Consider the following 23,249-nt stretch of genomic DNA (forward strand, 5'->3'; position numbering starts at 1 on the left):
TGAGCACCTGTCACAAGGTGAAGAGCAGGACGAGTTGTTCGACTAGTACAAGAGGATATTGCAGGGGCTTGAAGCTGGAGCAAGTACACCACACTCCACCACACTTCCACTGGGCTGGGCCAGAGAGGCAGCAACCACCCATTTGGACCGATGTTCTGGCCGAAATGCAGTCTCGACACATCTACATTCGGAATAAGATCGGCGAGGGCATCCAAGCGACCAGCTTTCAGGTAGGTCACACCAACGGGAGAAGATAGACAGTTGTAACTATTCTCCTCAGAAACTGTTTTGTTTTCAAGAAAAACAACTTTGGCACTTGTTTAATTCCTTGTTTTACTACACACCGCGCCTCATGCTGTTTTGGAATGTTTTATCATACAATCTCAATATTTAGTGTCTAGGCTACTGAGTGTTGTTTTAAATCAAAGAAGAGTATCCAACATCCTAGCTTCACCTATTAATTACTATTTTATTTTTATTTATTTTACCTTTATTTAGCCAGGCAAGTCAGTTAAGAACAAATTCTTATTTTCAATGACATCTGCTAGCTTCACCTATTAATTAACTAGGCTACCCTGCCGCCCTGCCGCCCCACTAGACTAAGTAATGCATGTGCTCTAAGTCACAATTGGTAAGGTGTTGAACAGACAACATGCCCTATTTTATTTTCTGGTTTTATGAAACATGTAACGTGTTATTTCCTCCCTAGCCTATGTGATTTCTAACCAAGTGTTTTCACCTAATTACGGCCACACCGCAGCAAGATGCAATACAAGACAAAGGGACACCCAGTGACTAACGTGACCCAGTTAAGATGGCCCTATTTGGTGTAGATTCATGGGAAAAGTAGGTTCTGATATTTTAATAGTGACATTGCTGCTAACTCTGGAGACTTAGCCATAAGTGGAGCAATTCACTGCTAGATAATTAACCTGCCCCTTAGAGGTTCAGGATGGGCCTATATTTGGCCCTTTTAGAGACTTGCTAATGAAAATCGGAAACAGTGAAAGTCTTCATTATAGATCGGGTTGAGAATTTCCGAAAATCTTCCCAAAATCCTCAGGGTTTTCATAAATCCTGATTGGAGGTTTTTGGATTTCTTGCATTTTACCTCCTGATTCCAGGAATGTTCCAACCAGGATTTTGGGAAAGTTACCAGAATTTTGCACCCCTTATAGATCATTATGTTTCCTTGAATTTCAATGTTATTGTGGACATATTACTAGCCTACATAACATTACTAGTACTACTACAGATCTACAGTAAATTACATCTCTCCTATGTTGGGATGACATTGGCTGGCTAGAGACAGAGTGGGGGGTTGTGATTGGGGGCTTGTGATTGGCCTGTAGGTGTCATGTTGCCGTCAGTGTCATGTCTGCCCTATGGGGGGCGATGTCACCGGGCTGCTCTGATAGTTCTCACACTGAGACTCCCCTGCCTCATGTGCACACACACACACACACACGCACACACACACACACACACACACACACACACACACACACACACACACACACACACACACACACACACACACACACACACACACACACACACACACACACACACACAGTCTTCCATAGCCTGACAGGATCACAGAGGACAAATGCGACAGGAATCTCCTGACATCAATATATAGAATAGATAGACTAATTGATACTCCCAGTTGGTATTAAATAGAACGTTGCGGCCCCGCCCACCAGTGGGGAAAACAACCCATGGTTACCTTGGTTACCCCATTGGTTCACAGGAAAAACAATACCTATTCAAGCACAATTATCTTGTTGTCTGCTTGTTTTAAACAATTACAAAACTACATTTAAAAAGAGTACAACATGTCTAATGATAACTTTTCAACATTGCCTGCTCCGAAGCATTCTCACTACTTAGAAAAACCTAATATTGTAGAACTTCCCTCATCAATCAATCAATCAATCAAATGTATTTATAAAGCCCCTTTTACATCAGCAGATACATACAGAAACCGAGCCTAAAACCCCAAACAGCAAGCAAAGCAGATGTAGAAGCACAGTGGCTAGGAAAAACTCCCTAGAAAGGCAGGAACCTAGGAAGAAACCTAGAGAGGAACCAGGTTCTGAGGGGTGGCCAGTCCTCTTCTGGTTGTGCCGGGTAGCGATTATAACAGTACATGACCATTAAGGCCAGATTGTTCTCCAAGATGTTCAAACGTTCATAGATGACCAGCAGGGTCAAATAATAATCACAGTGGTTGTAGAGGGTGCAACAGGTCAGTAAATCAGGAGTAAATGTCACTTGGCTTTTCATAGCCCGGCATTCAGAGGTTGAAACAGCAGGTGCGGTAGAGCGAGAGAGTTGAAAACAGCAGGTCTGGGACAATGTAGCACGTTCGGTGAACAGGTCAGCGTTTCATAGCCACAGGCAGAACAGTTGAAACTGGAGCAGCAGCATGACCAGGTGGACTGGGGACAGCAAGGAGTCATCAGGCCAGGTAGTCCTGAGGCATCGTCCTATGTCGCTAACGTTAGCCATGTGACTGAGTGCCAGCTAGCTACCAACCAGAACATTAAGCTATCCAAGACCAACAACACAAATGAATGGACTATAAATTTACAAGTAGTGAGTGGAGATAAAAACGGACTACTAAACAAGTTAAATGTCTTACCTGTGATGAAATATTATCCACACACATAGCTAGCTACGTGTCGTCTACTTGGACACTGGGTCTCCACAATTCCTCACTCTTCCACAGTGAATAGCCTGAAGCCACAGAGGTCTTCTCGCAGGCTCGTTTTCCATACATGGGAGCATTGCAAACCATAGGTCAGGATTTTTGACCTGGTTACTTGTACATTGAACAACACAGCAGCTCTTCAGATTGTTTTGTTATTTCTGTATAACAAAAAAATGGTGACTAAGTTGACTCTTTTACATTGGGGGTCAATGGGAAATACTGTTTTCCCCAATTTGTGGTCATGTTTGAGGTGAATTCATTCTTATGACATGAATACCTGTACATAGCCCACCTATAATTTAGCCCAAACAACTACCTCTTTCCCTACTGTATTTAATTAATTTATTTATTTTGCTCCTTTGCACCCCATTATTTTTATTTCTACTTTGCACTTTGCACATTCTTCCACTGCAAATCTACCATTCCAGTGTTTTACTTGCTATAGTGTATTTACTTTGCCACCATGGCCTTTTTTTGCCTTTACCTCCCTTATCTCACCTCATTTGCTCACATCGTATTTAGACTTGTTTATACTGTATTATTGACTGTATGTTTGTTTTACTCCATGTGTAACTCTGTGTCATTGTATGTGTCGAACTGCTTTGCTTTATCTTGGCCAGGTCGCAATTGTAAATGAGAACTTGTTCTCAACTTGCCTACCTGGTGAAATAAAATAAATAAATAAATAAATAAAATACCGACTCGGAGTACACATACCAAGTTATAGAATAGAACAAAATAGAATAAAATAGAATACAACTATGTAATATAGGTAAGATGTAACACGGAAAGCAATTCCATCAGCAACTGCTGTCTACTGTACCAATATGTATTGTTGTTTTTTTCTGTTCATGTTTGTGTTGTTCTTTAGCTTGATTCCCCTTGAGAAGGACTTGGTTGGTTGTGCTGTTTGTCTGATCCCACACAGGTGAACCGAGGGACCTACTCCAGGCGAAGCCGATTGAAGAGGTCTGATGGCAGCACCACCTCCACAAGCTTCATCCTCAGACAGGTAGGGCCTCTGGGGTTTCCCCTAGGTACAGATCTAGGATCCCCTCCCCCAATCCTAACCTTAACCATTAGTGGGGGAAATGGAAAACTGACTGAAGATCAGCGTAAATTGGCAACTTCACCCTATACCACAGGTAGGCTGGGATGGGTTAAATTCCAGAAAGATGATCCCTTCCCAATGTCCTCGTTCACTACCTCTTCACAGATCTGATAGGACTGGATAGGTGAAAGCAATATGGCGGAAACTAGCTGGAGCTGTTGCTAGCTTACACCTAGCCATGTCTTCTCGGATCTGTGATGGGGAGTGACCAAGGGCATAGGGGAGTGGACAACTTTCTGGAAACACAACTTTCTGAAAAACACAACTTTCTGGAATGAAACACAACTTTCTGGGATGAAACACAACTTTCTGGGATGAAACACAACTTTCTGGGATGAGACACAACTTTCTGAAATGAAACACAACTTTCTGGGATGAAACACAACTTTCTGGAATGAAACACAACTTTCTGGGATGAAACACAACTTTCTGGGATGAAACACAACTTTCTGGGATGAAACACAACTTTCTGGGATGAAACACAACGTTCTGGGATGAGAACCCACACTGACAGAGAGACAGATTCAGTCACAAACAAACACGCACACAACAAGGACACAGTTCTTGGAAGCATCTGAGTAGTGCTTTTACATAGCCCAGTTGAATTGAACCATGAATTGGTCCTTGAGACATACTACAGCAGGGAGTTAACAGCTAACCAGGATGAGGGAACAGCCAGAGAACAGTCACTGGAAAAGCAGTCATCCGTTCAGTCATCCATATGTTGCTGACCTGGGGAAACCAACCAAATCACCTTCATTGTGCAGCCCCAGGACAGATCCTTCTAGAGCAGGGGTGGGCAACTCCAGTCCTCCAGGGCCTGATTGGTGTCACACTTTTTCTCCATCCCTAGCAAACACAGCTGATTAATCAAATGTCATTCTAAACTGAAGATCACGATTAGGTGATTATTAGAGTCAGGTGTGTTAGCTGGGGCAAAACTGTGACACCAATCAGGCCCCCCGAGGACTGGAGTTGCCCACCCCTGTTCTAGAGAGATAGAGAGCAACAGAGTAAGCAGGTTGTTTCTTCAACCCCACTCTAACACAGCCGATTCAGCTAATCAAGGAGCTGATGAGCTGCTGATTAGTACAATGATGTTTCATCAAGGCTGGAGCAAAAGCTTTACTGTACCTATCTCTCTAGGAGGAGGGTTGGCCAGCACTCATCATTTTGTTATTATTTCATGAACTTATTATGCAGATACACATACATATATTTTTTATAATATAAATACTGTGCAAAATATATCTACAGGCCAATGTCTTTATTTCAACTATTTCTACTAGTGTGTCTTTCCATAAGAAGGTCCAGTAGATTTTATGAACCTGCTATTTTCTTATTTGTCTTTTGCCCCTTGTTTATTTTAGAAACGGATACACTTAAATAAGCATCAAAATGATAATGTGACTATCAGAATGAAAGCTTACAATTATAACATGCAATACGTTGTGGTACAGCAAAACATTTTGGACTAAGTCAATTATATTCTGGTTATCCACTATACTCCATACAGCTCCTTTTGTTTTATATTCTGGTTATATCTGTGGTGCTTAGCCTATACACTGGAAGAGAGAGAGAGAGAGATGGATAGAAGAAAGAAGGGAGAGAGAGAGATAGAGCGAGAGAAATATGAGGGGAGAGAGAAAGATGGATGATAGAGAGAAAAAGGGGAGAGAGAGAAAGATGAGGGGAGAGAGAAAGATGGATGATAGAGAGAAAAAGGGGAGAGAGAGAAAGATGAGGGGAGAGAGAAAGATGGATGATAGAGAGAAAGAGGGGAGATAGAGAAAGATGAGGGGAGAGAGAAAGATGGATGATAGAGAGAAAGAGGGGAGAGAGAGAAAGATGAGGGGAGAGAGAAAGATGGATGATAGAGAGAAAGAGGGGAGAGAGATGGATAGAGAGAGAAAGAGGAGGCGAGAGAGAGAAAGATAGATGGATAGAGAGAGAAAGAGAAGGGGACAGAGAGAGATGGATGGATAGAGAAGTAGATGGATAGAGAGAAAGAGAGGAGGGGACAGAGATGGACATAACGAGATAGATGGTTAGAGAGAGAGGGGAGGGAGAGAGAGAGATGGGTAGAGAGAGAGAATGGTGCTGCTGTCATCCCCCTCTTCCTATACTCCCTCAGTCAAGGAGAGAGTGCGTGTGCGTCCAAGCTGAGTGGAGGGCAGCACAGCCAATCGGCTTGCTGCACAGCCAATCGACTTGCTGCACATTGGCTTTGTCATCGGGTGCTGATATTGAGGAAGGATTCTCTATGCTGCTCCGTTCGGTGTGTTTGGAAGGGCTGATGAAATGCCAGGATTGGGCTGCCTCTAGGGAGAGCCTCTCTGCTTTATAATGTGAGCCAGTAGCATCCAGGCTCGGGCTAACGCACAACCATCGACCAAGCAGGCCTAGGGGAAACCAAGCAGGCCTAGGGGAAACCAAACAGGCCAAAGGGGAAACCAAACAGGCTGGCTCTGCTACTGCTATTACCCCTTCTCCTCTTCCAGCCGAAAAAGGAGGGATTTATTTTTTACCGTCATCCCCCCATCCATCCTGTGTTCTGTGGTGGCTCCCTCCTCCTCCTCCTCCTCCTCCTGTTCCCCCTCCTCTACTACAGCCTCCTCCTCCGCTCTCTCGTTTTTTTCCCCCTCTTCCTTTTATTCTTCTAGAGGTGCTTTTGGAAATAGCAGACCTCCATGTATGACAATTTGTACCTGCATGGATTTGAAGACTCGGAGGCGGTGAGTGGTGGGGGGGGGTTTAGCTTCAGATCGTGTGTGTGTGTGTGTTTGAGCGTGTGTGTCTGTGTTTGTCGATGGAGGTGGCTCAGCTGTGGTGCACACACAAACACAGGGCTTACTGTAGGTAAGCTGACGGTCTCATGCTGTAGATGGAAGGATCGCGGTCTCCGCTGGGGGGGGTTCAATGTAAGGAGAAGACAGAGTCAGACGTGTGTGTGTGTGTGCGCGCACACAGTCGTGAGAGTGTAATTAGTGATGATGTGTATAAGAATAAGTAGCAATATGTGTCTGTCAGCGTCAGCCCAATGCATCTGAATAGCTGCATCATATCATCAGCACATTTCAATGGCTGATGATAGCTATACAATGTACACTGTAGCCATCCATTTAATGCACAGCACACGTAGGAGCACAAAGATGGAGATAGCATTATATAGCGAGAGAAGAGCAGTGTGTAAATGCTAATTCCTATCCCCCAGAGGGCCGTGTCGCTCCCTGCGTGAGGTTATGATTGTATAATGTATCCTCATATCACAGCCTCTCCAAATGTAGGGTATAGCCCTGCTGCATTTACTGCCTTTGTTTAAAGGGCCAAAGCTTCTATTTTCACACCCGGCAACAGCAGTGTGTTGTATTTCTGCTGCTGAGGACAGAGAGGACAGAGAGGAGCGTGCGTTGTGATGTCATATACTGGAGTCAGATAGACATGAGTCACGTCAGTGCTCCGTTGGAAGCCCGGCAGTCATACAATATGGCTGTGAAGAGATTCTGTACCCCAAAATGCACCCATCTAACTACCCATATACCCCGTTATCCATTTTGTATATATCGGCTGATCAGCAACCGGCTATAATGATTTATTCAGATATATAATGAATATATATAAAGGAACATAGTATTTGTTGAGGGGGGCGTGAGAATAAATGTTTACAAAAACACTAGAAGTGCTGGGTGGTAGTATGTGTGTGGGTGTGTGTGTGTGTGGGTGGGGGAGGGGGGGTTGTTCTAACAGGGTGTTCTTATAATATACTGTATGTCAGTTGGGTGCTTGTGAGTGCTTCACAAATAGCACACTGTTATAAGACAGAGTGTGAAAACAGGGAGCTTTTACTATTACTAACAGAAATACTTTGAACAAGAGCCGTGCAGGTTGATTTGTGTCGTGTGTTTGTGCCATAAAGGTTACACCCGGTAAAAAACATTTAATGATTGTGATTAATAATTAGGCTCATAGTACTTTTATCACAGAACCTTAATGTGATCTATTAATTTATATCAGCATCTGTTTCTTAATAGCATTGACTCAAGATGCAATTTCTTTTTTTTTTCAGAGCAATCACTTATTTTTCTAAATAAGCAAACCTCCTCGTTTTTTGTTTCCCAGACCTGGCATTTAGTGATTGGCCCACACAATTCAATAGAGCCCGTGCTGAAGTAAGCCCAAGAAATAGCTTGTCTGTTGTAAAAAAAAGTGCTGTACTATGACTAGCGTCTGTGGATTTTAGCAGACTGCGAGACTTTCTACGTTCCTAAAGCGATATTGACACACATACACAGGCACACACATACAAACACACTTGAGTTAATGTTGTTCCCCAATTGGATTATCTTTAGTAGATTCACTCTCTGTTCTTCTAAGGCCAAGGCTTGGGTCAATACTTTAACTCACGCTCCAGTCACAGCCAACCTTCGGGGACAGTTTGCCTAGTGGTTAGAGCGTTGGGCCAGTAACCGAAAGGTTGCTGGATCGAATCCCCGAGCTGACAAGGTAAAAATCTGTCGTTCTGCCCTTGAACAAGGCAGTTAACCCACTGTTTCCTTGGCGCCGAAGATGTGGCTGTCGATTATGGCAGCCCCCCGCACCTCTCTGATTCAGAGGGGTTGGGTTAAATGCAGAAGACACATTTCAATTGAATGCATTCAGTTGAACAACTGACTAGGTATCCCCCTTTCCCTTCCTGGTCAGTCTGGCTACCTATGGGCCACTGCTCACATATGAGCGTAACCGGTGGTAATGTGTAAGCAGTGGTAATGTGTAACCAGTGGTCATGTATAACCAACTGGTGGTCATGTGTAACCAGTGGTCATGTGTAACCAACCGGTGGTAATGTGTAACCAACCGGTGGTCATGTGTAACCAACCAGTGGTCATGTGTAACCAGTGGTCATGTGTAACCAACCGGTGGTCATGTGTAACCAACCAGTGGTCATGTGTAACCAACCGGTGGTCATGTGTAACCAACCGGTGGTCATGTGTAACCAACCAGTGTGTAACCAACCGGTGGTCATGTGTAACCAGTGGTCATGTGTAACCAACCGGTGTGTAACCAACCGGTGGTCATGTGTAACCAGTGGTCATGTGTAACCAACTGGTGGTCATGTGTAACCAGTGGTCATGTGTAACCAACTGGTGGTCATGTGTAACCAGTGGTCATGTGTAACCAACTGGTGGTCATGTGTAACCAGTGGTCATGTGTAACCAACTGGTGGTCATGTGTAACCAGTGGTCATGTGTAACCAACTGGTGGTCATGTGAAACCAGTGGTAATGTGTAACCAGTGGTCATGTGTAACCAGTGGTCATGTGTAACCAACTGGTGGTCATGTGTAACCAGTGGTCATGTGTAACCAGTGGTCATGTATAACCAACTGGTGGTCATGTGTGGTAATCAAACATCTGGGCAATCAAGTCTCAGGTGGTGCTAGCTCATCACGAGACATGCTCTTCCTGGTACAAAAGTGCCCCCAAGATAATTAAAAATAAACTGCAGTCATCTCAGAATATATTAGTCAGGATTATTCTGAAACTTCCAGCACGTACTCATCTTGACCATTCCCACTTTGAAAGCCTCCGATAGGTCAAAGTGGAGGAGAGAGTCTCTCAGATTAAAGTGAGTCTCGTACATCAGCTTGTCCACAGACCCAACAGTATTGTCCCCAGGTACCTATTTAACTACTTTAACTTAGTCCGGGATAACCATAACTATTCTACTAGAAGGAGTGAAGCTGACGTTCTTTTTAGATGTAATAGTGGTATTAATTAGTGGTATTAAATAGTGGTATTAAATAGTGGTATTAAATAGTGGTATTAAATAGTGGTATTTGTACTCAGCTGCCATTCTTTGAAATAGTCTTCCAAATCATTTGAAACTATAAACTCCATGGGCTGTTTCAAGTTCTCACTGAAAAAAGTCTCAAAAGTGACCTTTCGTATGTGGGTGAGAAGAGTAGAAAATGCTCCCCCCACATTTTTTTTTTTAATGAATCAATCAAGTCCAAATCACCTCACCTCTGTTTAGTAAGATAAACTGGATACAGTTATAGAGCATTATGGGTACTGTAGAACATCATCCTACAACCTCCTCCACCTGGTGACGTCCTGGTGATGATGATGCTGGCTGTGTGATCATGGTGACAGCTGCTGTCTTCCTGTCTGTCCCTGTCCTGTTGTATTGCAGGGCTCAGCTGATTCCTACACAAGCAGACCATCGGACTCGGATGTCTCTCTGGAGGAGGAGCGGGAGGTGCCGGGGCAGGTCCAGGGCCAGAGCCCGAGCCAAGGGGCCCCGGGGACCCAGGCCCCGGCCCAGACCCGAGAGCAGAAGGAGCAGCAGGCCACCGTGCAGCTGGAGAGAGCCAAGGTGAGACCCAGAGAGAGAGATACCTCACTAGGTTGTGTTCAGTAAGGATAAAACATTTTTTTTAAGTTTTAAGTGAAATATGAGGGTAGTAGCTGGACTTGTGCAGCAAGAAGACTGTACTATGTAAAGGATGGTAGAAGGGTTATGCCACAATTGGCAAAGAAGCAGATGTAAGGATCTGTTATAGCACCCTTATATTGTATGACATTTGCTTATAAATGATTTGTGAATCATCCATGTAGGCATTATAAAGGGTTTATGAAGGCTTTATTAAGCCTTGTAAGCCATAGTTCATTCATGTGAACTGAAGTTCATACTTTGCGGCTCTCTGACTGAATCTTGTCTCTCTCTCTCTCCCAAAGGCTAAAGCCGTGGCCTTTGCTGTGAAGACCAACGTCAGCTACTGTGGAGCATTGGACGAGGACGTGCCGGTGCCAGCAACCGCCATCTCATTCGATGCTAAGGACTTCCTTCACATAAAGGAGGTAATGTTTTTTGTCAGAAGAGGCAAGGTTGAACTTTGGCACACAATCAACCAGATTTTAATAAAATACATTTGTGAAGTACTTTTCAATGTCAAATGATGTAGGTCAGAGTGTGCAGTTTTCGGACTATACCATTGTACCAGACAAGCTAGATTTAGCATAGCAATCAGAATCAACGGAGGCTGCTGAGGGGAGGACGGCTCATAATAATTGCCGGAATGAAACAAATGAAATGGTATAAAACACCTGGAAACCATGTGATTTCACTCCAGCCATTATCACAAGCCTGTCCTCCCCAATTAAGGTGCCACCAGCCTCCTGAATTTGATATGTATTTGACGCAGGGCCGTTATCAACCACTATTACAACAGTGTCGTGACTTGACTTTAACATTAATCTGAAGACATTTATCTAATTACCTAACTATGTTTAATTGTTATCCGATTAAATTTGTCATGTAACAATTAACTCATTAGGATCTGGGGCACCACGAGAGCGGTTCTTTAAAGAGTTACCATCTCCCGAATTAAACACTGAAGGTCTTTACCTATCACATCTATAAACTTATTAATCATAACCTCGTATCATATCTTCATTCTGAACAGTCGTAACCTCCATGCATCTGCAAAAACCCCAGCCTTACTTATGATTCAGTACTACACAAATTGGTTAAATTATTTATTTACTAGCTAATTAAATGAGAACTCAGGATAAACATACACACTTTGCATCGGTTATTGACTGGAAACCTAATACGCTCAAAACAGGTCCCTAGCGGAATGACAACAACGTGGCTGCTTGTTACAAAAGAGATGGAGGGAGAGGGGGGGACAGAGACACTTAACATTGGTACTTTCAGAAACTACTCTCATTTACAGTAACCATATACTTTGCACATGACCCGCCGCCCGCTTGATTTGCCGGATCTCTGGTCGACTTGCAAAAGGAGTTGGGCCTTTTTGTGACATGCTTTTAAGGCTCTGATTTTCCAAAAGGGTTCCAACAAGTCTACTGTTGTTCTTCTTTGTAGTTGTCTGGTATCCGGTGACTTGCCGTGCAGTCCTGCACAGAACTACACAGTTTATTTTCCTTACATTCGATATTGAAGATGCTTCTTTGAAGATAGTCTAGCCAGCCATGTCGATGGTTCCCATTGGGGTGATGAGAGTAGCATAATACGATGGTTTGAGCAGAGTAGTATAATGGTCCTACTTAAATTCGCTTTCGAAGATACTTTACTTAGGACAGCTAATCAGCCGTACCAGTGATTGTCCAGGAGGTGACTATCGTCTCTACCTCGTGTTGATAGTCACAGTTCAAACCACTTTAAACGTAAAGCTGCAGCTTGACGCTTTTCTGGTCTATTATGTTCATTTATATAGTTTGTTGCAAAAGGGGTGGTTCCGTCATGCTGACCCGCTCTCACTCTGGGGCATTACTTGTCATTTGTACAAAGTTGTGTAAAACAATGATCTCATATAGCTTCTCGAATCACATCCCTCTCTTAACAAAAACACGTATAATTTTTTATATTACATGCACAACGCATAGTATGGAAACTTCATACATGTCGTGGGTTTACTTTCCAAGTTACAGTAACATTTAACATTTTTTAATGACATCACAAAATAACAAACAAAATGACATTAGTGTTCTATATATCACCTCTGACCATTCCCCACGTTCTATGTTAGAAAGTAGTTGCTTTTGAACATGTTAGAGTTTCAGCGGGAAAAAGGTCTGTTGAGACAAAGCAAAACACTATGGTGAATTTGGAGAGGGAGACCTAAATCTTTACAACAGGACTTGAATTGTTAATCCCGTTCTAGTTCTTTCCTCCCGCCCACTGCGGATGAGAGGGGGTCTGACCTATTTGGATTCTCGTGGACAGTCATGACAACAGCAAGGCATATACACTGAATTTAGTACCTGTGTTCTGAAACACACTCACTGTCTGTTCAAACTAGATAAAACTGCTTATTTCCTTATGTTCATGTCATTTTGGCTGCGTTTAGATAGGCAGCCCAATTCTGATCTTTTCTTACACTAATTGGTCTTTTGACCAATCACATCAGATCTTTCACATCAGATCTTTTTCAGAACTGATCGGATTGGTCAAAAGACAAATGAGGACTGCCTGTTTAAACGTACTGAAACTGATTTTTCAACCACACCCCCAACCCATCCAGAAGTTCAACAACGACTGGTGGATCGGCCGGCTGGTCAAGGAGGGCTGTGAGATCGGCTTCATCCCCAGTCCCCTAAAGCTAGAGAACATCCGCATCCAGCAGGAACAGAAGAGAGGGCGAGTCCAAGGGTAAGGCAGCCCATCACCAGTCCTCTCTCGCTCAGTCAGAGACCTTGTTACCCAGGGAAGGGGGTTAGGAAGGGGCCAGCAGTGCTATGTTTAGTTTAGCAAAACTGATTCGGGTTACGACAAATGAGTCAAATTAGTACAACTCATTTGGTTATAAATGTGCTTATGATGTGTTATAAAGAGGGTACTCATAGGAAGTGTTACAGATCATTATGAATAATTACATTTCTCTCCATCCATATCCACAATAGAACAACCTAAATATTTCTAAGGTCTATGACCTTAATAATCAGTAATGCTTTGGTTCTTCTAGCGACCTAGCTGCTCTGTCTGTTTAATCGCTCTGGAAGCTCCCGTCACCAGTGGTTTGTCTCGTGTGCGTACTAGCCTTCAGAGCCATTCGCGGCACTAGGCCTGTTCAGTTTTAACACTAATTCAGCGTAATGAGAGGACTAGACTTGGGATGAGTTGAGAGGCTCACCTCGAGTCCTTCGTTCACCCTATAAGGCCTGGATTCTGCATTTAGAACCCCGTCGCCGTTCGCCACATTAATTCTGTGATTCTTGTGTTTCTTTTTATCTCCCTCTTGTCTTTTCCAGTAAGTCTGGAGGCAATTCTTCCTCAAGTGTAGAGGATGAGGTGTCCGCCTCGATCAGACCCCTTATCTCCTCTGCAGGTGAGAGCCTCTTAGACATGATGGGGGGACGTTGTCCGCCCCTACTGGCCCTCCGCTAGGTTAGAGAAGAACTAGACAACTTTGTCAAGGCAACATGAGACGTAGAACAAGGATTGCTTAGTGTTTAAGCCTTCCCATGTCTCTCCATAGAACCTAAGATAAATGATTCCCAGCGGGCAAAACTGGTTGCAACAACATCGTTGTGACGTCTTTTTGTGACATCATGGTCAAGTTGTATTATGGCTGTAAAAGGACGTTTTTCTGGATGTCTTTTTAGCAATCGGAGAAAGACGTCTTTAACTGGTTGTAATCTGAACAGATACCAACCAAAGTATGAAAGTTTACAACCAGAATATGATGTCAATTTAACATTGGTTGTAATCCAGTTATCAGACTTCTCAACAACAACAAAACCAGTTTACAACCAGAATATGATGCCATTATAACATCCCATACCAACTTTTGCCTGCTGGGTTGTGGATCCATAGAGTGTATATATATAGTGTATTCTCCCATCCTCTTCCTCCAGTTGAGGACTGCAGGCGCTCTGAGACTTGGCTTACCACAGGGTGAACCCATCGACAAGACTTTGACCCCCCCTGAACTTCAGTCATGTGACTTTGTGAATATGCCTCATAGGATATTAGGATCATGTTTATATGTTTGATGATGAATCTAAAGGGTATATGTTTATTTCGTGTGTCAGTTATAATCCTCGGTTGAAAATGTATTTCCTGTAAATCACATTCTGATCATCGCAGGATCATCAGGTCTCTGACCTGACAAGTTATGGTGACTTATGATACAGTACAATACTACAAGACATTGACAATTCTGTTTTGTTTTACTTCACAGGAAAGCAGAAACAAAAAGTGGTAAGTGGGTGATGGTAAAACCAAACTGTCTCCATCAACTATAGCTGTCTACATTACAATAGTACAGTGCACATCCTACATCTCATCTAACATCCCATCTAACATCCCATCTAACATCCCTTCTAACATCCCTTCTAACATCCCTTCCCATCTAACATCCCTTCTAACATCCCATCTAACATCCCATCTAACATCCCTTCTAACATCCCTTCTAACATCCCTTCCCATCTAACATCCCATCTAACATCCCTTTTAACATCCCATCTAACATCCCTTCCCATCTAACTTCCCATCTAACATCCCATCTAACATCCCTTCCCATCTAACTTCCCATCTAACATCCCATCTAACATCCCTTTTAACATCCCTTCTAACATCCCTTCCCATCTAACTTCCCATCTAACATCCCATCTAACATCCCTTCCCATCTAACTTCCCATCTAACATCCCATCTAACATCCCTCTAACCCATCTAACTTCCCATCTAACATCCCATCTAACATCCCATCCCTCCATCCCTTCCCATCTAACTTCCCATCTAACATCCCATCTAACATCCCTTCCCATCTAACATCCCATCTAACATCCCATCTAACATCCCTTCCCATCTAACATCCCATCTAACATCCCATCTAACATCCCTTCCCATCTAACTTCCCATCTAACATCTAACCCCTTCCCATCTAACATCCCATCTAACTTCCCATCTAACATCCCTCCCATCTAACATCCCATCTAACATCCCTTCCCATCTAACTCCCATCTAACATCCCATCTAACATCCCATCTAACATCCCTTCCCATCTAACATCCCATCTAACATCCCTTCCCATCTAACATCCCTCTAACTCCCATCTAACATCTAACCATCTAACATCTAACATCCCTTCCCATCTAACATCCCATCTAACCCCTTCCCCATCTAACATCCCATCTAACATCCCATCTAACATCCCATCTAACATCCCATCTAACATCCCATCTAACATCCCATCTAACATCCCTTCCCATCTAACTTCTAACATCCCTTCATCCATCTAACTTCTAACATCCCATCTAACATCCCATCTAACATCCCATCTAACATCCCATCTAACATCCCATCTAACATTCCCATCTAACATCCCAACATCCCATCTAACATCCCACTCACTGACTTGCCTAGTTAAATAAAGGTAAAGAAAAAAACAAAATGTGAAATAGATTTGAGTCAGATTGTGCTGTCCCAATGATCCATACATCCCATACTGTGGTGTGCATCGATCCCATTTTATTACTGTGGGAAAATCTCAATTGCATTTCCTTGACTCCTTGCGTCCTCTCTCCTCATCTCATTCTCAAAACCCATTGGATGAGAAGGTAAAAGGTCCCTCCCCTCTGACTTCTCATCCAATGGGTTTTGAGTAGAGGCCCCCTCCCCCCTGCTCCACTGATTCCTTTGTTACTTTGTTACAGACTGAACACGTCCCCCCTTACGACGTGGTGCCATCCATGAGGCCTGTGGTGCTGGTGGGGCCCTCCCTCAAGGGCTATGAGGTAAGCAGCAGCAGCGGCGGCCATCGAGTCACATGATCATCCTCTGACTCCTCCCACGGGGCCCATCCTAGAGCTCCCATTGGTGGAATGACATTAACAGTGCATTATGTTAAATGATTGTTGTTGCGGCTGTCATGATCACATCTCATTGAGAAAAGATCTCCTCATGGCTGGATGATGTTTCTATTGACTTCATGTTTATAATCATTCATGTTTATATGCACGCAATGTTTTTCTAATATTGTGTTGACACAGGCCTGTTAGAGCTCTACTAGAGTCTATATTTAGACTGCTGAGTGAGGTGCTTTGTTGATGTTTTTTCTAGTCATTCTCAGAACACCATAGTACAGGGAGTTTCTTTCCTCTCGCTCTTTCTCTCCCTCTCTCTCTTTCTCTCCTTGCATGGAGGGTACACAATCAGTTGCCTCATCCCACAGTGTGCTCTGTTGCCACGGTAACAACCTTCTGGGTGCAAATGCTCAGCATCAGAAGTAGAGTAACGTTTGAAATTAGAAGGAGAGGAGAAGAGAGAGGAGGGATAGAGTAGAGAAAGGAAAGAAGGGAGAGAAGAGAGAAGAGAGAGGAGAGATAGAGAAGAGAGAGGCGAGAGGAAAGAGAAGAGAGAGTAGAAAGGAGAACCCCTGAAAGCAGCATCACTGTGTGTCTAGACTAGACTGCTGTTAAACCAGCCACTAAAGGATCTTTGTATAGGCCACCATCCTTACTGGCAGGCCTCTGACCAGTTCCATGATACCATCTAACTTCAGTCATTTCAGGAGATCCATTTTAGGCTGAAATTAGTCTATTGTTGACTATGAGGATTGTCCTTTGCATTTCAGTAACATAATATGAATCTATCTAGTGAGTTGACTGATAGTGATTTGCCTAGTTAAATAAAAAATGTAATATCATGGAATTGACCCCAAATCCTGCTTCACTATTGCACTCATCCAGTAGAAGTTGTAGTTGTTTAGTATCAGGGTAGAACTCTATTAAATGAAATAGCATGTTTGATATGATTTTCAGTATCCCCCTGTCAAATGGCTGAATATCAGAACTACTAGAAGAGAATTGTTAGAATGATAAATGGTTTGTTGCACGTAGGCTGTCGTCATGGGACATCTTAGCACCATGTTTTCCCAGGAAGTTTGCTTGATGTCATGGCTGTTAGAGTTAAATGTTCTCTTTTTTAACCATACTCTCTTTCTCCCTCTCTCTCTCTCTTTGTCTCCCTCTCTCTCTGTCTCTCTCTCTTTCTCCCTCTCTCTCTCTTTCTCTCTCTGTCTCTCTCTCTCTTTCTCCCTCTCTTTCTGTCTCCCTCTCTCTCTCTGTCTCTCTTTCTCCCTCTCTCTCTCTCTCTCTCTCTCTTTCTCTCTGGCTCTCTCTCTGTCTCACTTTGTCTCCTCTCTGTCTCTCTCTCTCTGTCTCTCTCACTCTCTCTCTGTCTCTCTCTGTCTCACTCTCGTTCTCACTCTCTCCCAATCTCTCTCTCTCTCCACTATTTCCCCTCTTTTGGCTTCTCTTTCTCCACAGGTGACGGATATGATGCAGAAAGCACTCTTTGACTTCCTCAAGCATAGATTTGACGGCAGGTAAAGTGAAAGCGTGCTCTTCCTTCCTTCTTTATTTTTTTATTTTGTCTGTTTATTTTTAAACTCGGTTCCACTCAAATGAGTGGACTTATGAAGCCCTTCGAGGTAGATTGGCCTCGAAATTCACATGGAATAGAGCTTCAGTAAAGGAGTGTCTGTCTGCAAAATAAGGTTTACAGTATTTATCCACTGAATGCGGCAGGGTAGCCTAGTGGTTAGAGCATTGGACTAGTAACCGAAAGGTTGCAAGTTCAAATCCCCGAGCTGAGAAGGTTGTTCTGCCCCTGAACAGGCAGTTAACCCACTGTTCCTAGTCTGTCATTGAAAATTAACTGACTTGCCTAGTTAAATGAAGGTAAAAAAAAAATATTTAAAAAAAAGCCTACATTGGTGTCTTTGTTTGACCATTTCAGGATATCTATCACACGAGTCACAGCAGATATATCATTAGCCAAGAGGTCTGTTCTGAATAACCCCAGCAAGCGGGCCATCATCGAGAGATCAAACACCAGGTCCAGTTTAGGTATGTACCTCCAAAATGTATCTATTTTACTGTAGGAGTCTTTTGAGTTTTCCTTGTGTATCGAAGACGGTTGCCTACTCTCCTCTGTAGCTAGACCCGGCTAAAGACGAATGATTTAGCTTGATTGAGCTTACCTCCCACAATGGAATCAATGGAATAGTCCCAAAAGTGCAAACTCCGCCCATCTGGCTCTCCAGACAGGCTCAATCAAATGCTCAACGTATTCATTGGCTTACGTTTCAGTGTCCATACTAGACATACTAGACACCACTTGAATGAATCAATGTATTGGGAATGCAATGAAGGAATGGGAGTCAGTGTGTACCATTTGTTTACGTATATATAGTGTACTAGGCTGACTGTTTTCAGTGTGTAGGATTCTTGTACGGTGATGCCGAAGTAAAATGTCCATCCTGAATGGACAATGAAGTTGTATTCTAAAGTCTTGTGTTGTTTCCATCCTGTTCTCCAAGCGGAGGTGCAGAGTGAGATAGAGAGGATCTTTGAGCTGGCCAGGTCCCTACAGCTGGTGATCCTGGACGCAGACACCATCAATCACCCAGCCCAGCTGCTCAAGACCTCGTTGGCTCCAATCATCGTCCATGTCAAGGTCTCCTCGCCCAAGGTAGGGACTGGAGGGTCATGTGATTTGAAACACACCCATGTCTACTATAGGTAATGATATGACCAGGAAGCAGACACATCATCTAAAACAACTCACAGAACCGTCAACATTGTCAATTATACAGTACGCTATAACCTACTGAGCCACTGGGACCTTTTGAAAATGAATGTCAACATGCTTAGACTCTGATTGGTTTATCAGTGGAGGGCTTTTAGAGTTATACATGTGTATTGTTATCAGACAAATACACTTTAATTTATCTAATGGATTATTAATTTATTTTAAATGATTCTATTTGACCGGTTTGCCTGGTTAAAGATGTGAAAAGCAGTGTTCCCGTAAAAAACGTGTGTAGATATAACATTATTAGTTAGAAAAGAGCAGGACCATTTGAACAGAGGTCTGACACTATCTAACACATATATAAATGTCTTCCCACCGTCTAGGTTCTGCAGAGGCTGGTCAAGTCCAGAGGGAAGTCTCAGAGCAAGCATCTGAACGTACAGCTGGTGGCAGCTGACAAACTGGCCCAGTGTCCTCCGGTGAGTGACTCTCTAACAGCATGTTGTATCTTTAATCTACACCACCCAGCATACTGACTCTTTAATCTACACCACCCAGCATACTGTCTCTTTAATCTACACCACCCATCATACTGTCTCTTTAATCTACACCACCCAGCATACTGTCTCTTTAATCTACACCACCCAGCATACTGTCTCTTTAATCTACACCACCCAGCATACTGTCTCTTTAATCTACACCACCCAGCATACTGTCTCTTTAATCTACACCACCCATCATACTGTCTCTTTAATCTACACCACCCAGCATACTGTCTCTTTAACCTACACCACCCAGCATACTGTCTCTTTAACTACACCCCCAGCATACTGTACTCTTTAATCTACACCACCCAGCATACTGTCTCTTTAATCTACACCACCCAGCATACTGTCTCTTTAATCTACACCACCCAGCATACTGTCTCTTTAATCTACACCACCCAGCATACTGTCTCTTTAATCTACACCACCCAGCATACTGTCTCTTTAATCTACACCACCCAGCATACTGTCTCTTTAATCTACACCACCCAGCATACTGTCTCTTTAATCTACACCACCCAGCATACTGTCTCTTTAATCTACACCACCCAGCATACTGTCTCTTTAATCTACACCACCCAGCATACTGTCTCTTTAATCTACACCACCCAGCATACTGTCTCTTTAATCTACACCACCCAGCATACTGTCTCTTTAATCTACACCACCCAGCATACTGTCTCTTTAATCTACACCACCCAGCATACTGTCTCTTTAATCTACACCACCCAGCATACTGTATCTTTAATCTACACCACCCAGCATACACCACCACCCATCATACTGTCTCTTTAATCTACACCACCCAGCATACTGTCTCTTTAATCTACACCACCCATCATACTGCTCTTTAATCTACTGTCTCTTTAATCTACACAACCCAGCACACTGTCTCTTTAGCATACTGTCTCTTTAATCTACACCACCCATTGCTCCTTTTCAAGGTGTCTTCTTTCTACATGAACCTCCAACAATGTCTCCCTGGGATTGCTTGAGGTTGATTCAAGACAGGGCCATTAAAAAGGTCTATTAACAATCAAGTGACAAAATGACAATATTCAGTTTGTGTGACTGACCGGGGTTTGAACCCAGGTTTTCTGTGAAGTACCAAACAGCCTAGGCATTCGTTTAGGGAGCTAACAAGTCAGCTCAGCTCTAATGCCACGTTACTCATCATGCGAGCCTGTTTCACTCCCTCTCTCACTCCTTCTCCATCTCCATCTTTCTCTCACTCCCTCCCTCTCTCACTCCCTCTCCATCTCCCACTCTCACTCCCTCTCCCTCTCGCCCTCTCTCTCTCACTCCCTCTCCCTCTCGCCCTCTCTCACTCACTCCCTCTCCATCTCCCTCTCTCACTCACTCCCTCTCCATCTCCCTCTCACTCACTCCCTCTCCATCTCCCTCTCTCACTCCCTCTCCATCTCCCACTCTCACTCCCGCTCCATCTCCATCTTTCACTCCCTCTCTCACTCCATCTCCCTCTCTCTCTCACTCCCTCTCCATCTCCCTCTCTCACTCACTCCCTCTCCATCTCCCTCTCTCACTCCCTCTCCATCTCCCACTCTCACTCCATCTCCCTCTTTCACTCCCTCTCTCCCCTCTCTCTCTGTCCCTCTCTCTCACTCACTCGCCCTCTCTCACTCTCTCCCTCTCTTCACCCCCTCTAACAGGAGATGTTTGACATCATCCTGGATGAGAACCAGTTGGAGGATGCGTGTGAACACTTGGCTGAGTATCTGGAGGCCTACTGGAAGGCCACACACACCTCCATGGCCACGCCGCTCAACCCCCTGCTGGGACGCAACCTGGGCCCCACCGCCCTCACTCCTTACCCCACCACCATCTCTGGACTGCAGGTTGGTCATCAACAGATAGCTACAGCGCTATGGGGTTAAAGCGACATTACACTCCAAAATCAAAGTTTGTCCAAAAATGTTGAGTTTGGAGTGTGATGTACCTTTAAGGGGAGACAGTTAATTGTCATAAGTTAGATGAGTTGATTAGTGCCCAGTGTAACATACAGAAATGTAACAAAAAGGGGTTGTTTGTGTGTGTATGAGGTGAACCAGCAGACTCAAAGAATAAGACAACACAGCAACCACACGGGAGACCACTCCACGCCCAACGAGCGTCGCAACCTAATGACCGCCGACGAAAACTACCACAACGAGCGGGCGCACAAGGGACGCAACCGCATGTCGTCGGGCTCACAGCACAGCCGAGACCAAGACCCGTACCACCAGGACTACCAGGACCCCTACCAAGACTCCTACAAGCCGCACCGCAACCGCTCCTCCCCGGGCAGCTACAGCCACGACTCCCGGCACAGGCTTTGAGCCCGAATGACGTCCCAGCTTCACAACCCTTATAGGCCTCAAGTCAACTCTCTGGTGGCAACAGAGTCAAAATGGTTCCCGTTCAAAATATTGTGTCCAATTCTGTTGTTTTCGATTATTTGTTTTACTTCAGGCGTTAGATGAGGAGTAGTCCCGCCCTCCTGAACAAAACCTCCAATCACCTCTCATTCCCATTCTGTCTCTCAGTCTTGCCTTGGCACTGGCAGGGACCCCTGTTAATCAATGTGGTCAGGATGAGGAAGAAGGACATGATGCTAATGCTACATAACTGAGTTAATACAACTCATATGACTGAGTTGCTTTTCCTCACAAGGGGACTTTCCTAGTTCCTGTGTTCCCCACACAAAGAGATGGGTGGAAGAGGAAAGTAATATGATATTGAGATTTGGACTTTGCTAAGCTAACAACAAGCTAAGCTATTTTAGCTAGCATGGTTAGATTGTGGGTACATGTGCATACCCACAACCCCCCCCCCCCCCCCATGAGTCGCCATAGCAAGTGGTGGAGTCACTGCTGAAAGTCCCCAGACCGTTCAGTTGTTTGCATGCTGACTGAGAGAGTTTCGCTAGTATCGTCAATATATTCACTTACAGTACATGTCTGTTGTCATGGGGAGTTGTATACGTAGACCTGCCCCACCATGACTGGCAGTGGTATTTTTCCAGACCTTTACTGATTCCTGAGAGGAGCATGTGGAGTATTTGGTTGTTTTGTTAACAAGTGCTTTCACATGTCAGATACTGTATGTGCCATTTGAACACCTGTCTAGCTTGGCCTTTCTTCGGCAACAGTCGATACTTTGCATATCTCAGTATTTTTCGCTGCTCTGATTCGGTTGTGTCAGAGACTCATAGAGGTATTATAACAAGAAGCAGGGGTGTCAAACAATCAGAGTTCGCCTCATCTCTGGCCAGCCTTGTGATTGGTTGACCGTCCATGCTGCTTCCTGTGTTTCTCTCTGGCCAGCCTCGTGATTGGTTGACCGTCCATGCTACTTCCTGTGTTTCTCTCTGGCCAGCCTCGTGATTGGATGACCGTCCATGCTGCTCCACTAACGTTGGATTGTGTCTTCCCAGGGTCCTTTGCATCATGATCATTGATTCTCTGTGTAGCTGGCATGTTTTCCCTGACTTGAAAAAGTAATGCTCCCTTTGGTAGTAATATCCCTGTGTAAAATAGAGGGTGTGTAAGGAGGGAGAGCACACATTGGTGCAAAATAGGTGCAGTCTAATTACTTGAGAGTGGGTTATCTGAACTTTTTGGGGGTATTTAAATAGATGAACATGGAAATGAAAGAAATTAATTTGGTTAGTTTATTTCTAGCAACAATTTTTCTTCAGTAATTGTGGGTTTTTGGAGTTTTTGTTGAGATGAGAAGCATGCAGTTGTACCCAAGGGGGTTCGGTGACTAGTTGCATTGGCTCGCCGATCCAATGCCTAGGCTTTAGTTTAGT

The 23,249-nt window shown here is 44.0% G+C and overlaps 2 protein-coding genes across 4 annotated transcripts in view; one reads left to right on the forward strand and one right to left on the reverse strand.

Moving 5' to 3' along the window:
- Positions 1–23,249, reverse strand: part of LOC139372956 (general transcription factor II-I repeat domain-containing protein 2-like) — a 979,173-nt gene that overhangs the window by 254,322 nt on the left and 701,602 nt on the right. The window lies entirely within an intron of this gene.
- On the forward strand, positions 98–22,260 carry LOC139372939 (voltage-dependent L-type calcium channel subunit beta-4-like). Of its 3 annotated transcripts, XM_071112821.1 has the most exons (14): positions 98–230; positions 3,645–3,728; positions 10,019–10,201; positions 10,564–10,686; positions 12,876–13,003; positions 13,603–13,679; positions 14,535–14,554; positions 16,010–16,090; positions 17,624–17,682; positions 18,096–18,205; positions 18,679–18,830; positions 19,277–19,372; positions 21,109–21,294; positions 21,499–22,260. In XM_071112821.1, the coding sequence occupies exons 1-14, from the start codon at positions 165–167 to the stop codon at positions 21,772–21,774; spliced, it is 1,641 nt and encodes a 546-aa protein (XP_070968922.1). In that variant the 5' UTR covers positions 98–164; the 3' UTR covers positions 21,775–22,260. The 3 variants fall into 3 exon arrangements, with proteins under 3 accessions (XP_070968922.1, XP_070968923.1, XP_070968924.1); XM_071112822.1 differs by lacking the exon at positions 13,603–13,679 and having other exon boundaries at positions 12,876–13,000; positions 14,533–14,554; XM_071112823.1 differs by lacking the exons at positions 98–230; positions 3,645–3,728 and adding an exon at positions 6,468–6,562.

Source organism: Oncorhynchus clarkii, chromosome 18 (assembly GCF_045791955.1).
Source record: "Oncorhynchus clarkii lewisi isolate Uvic-CL-2024 chromosome 18, UVic_Ocla_1.0, whole genome shotgun sequence".
Lineage (NCBI taxonomy): Eukaryota > Metazoa > Chordata > Actinopteri > Salmoniformes > Salmonidae > Oncorhynchus > Oncorhynchus clarkii.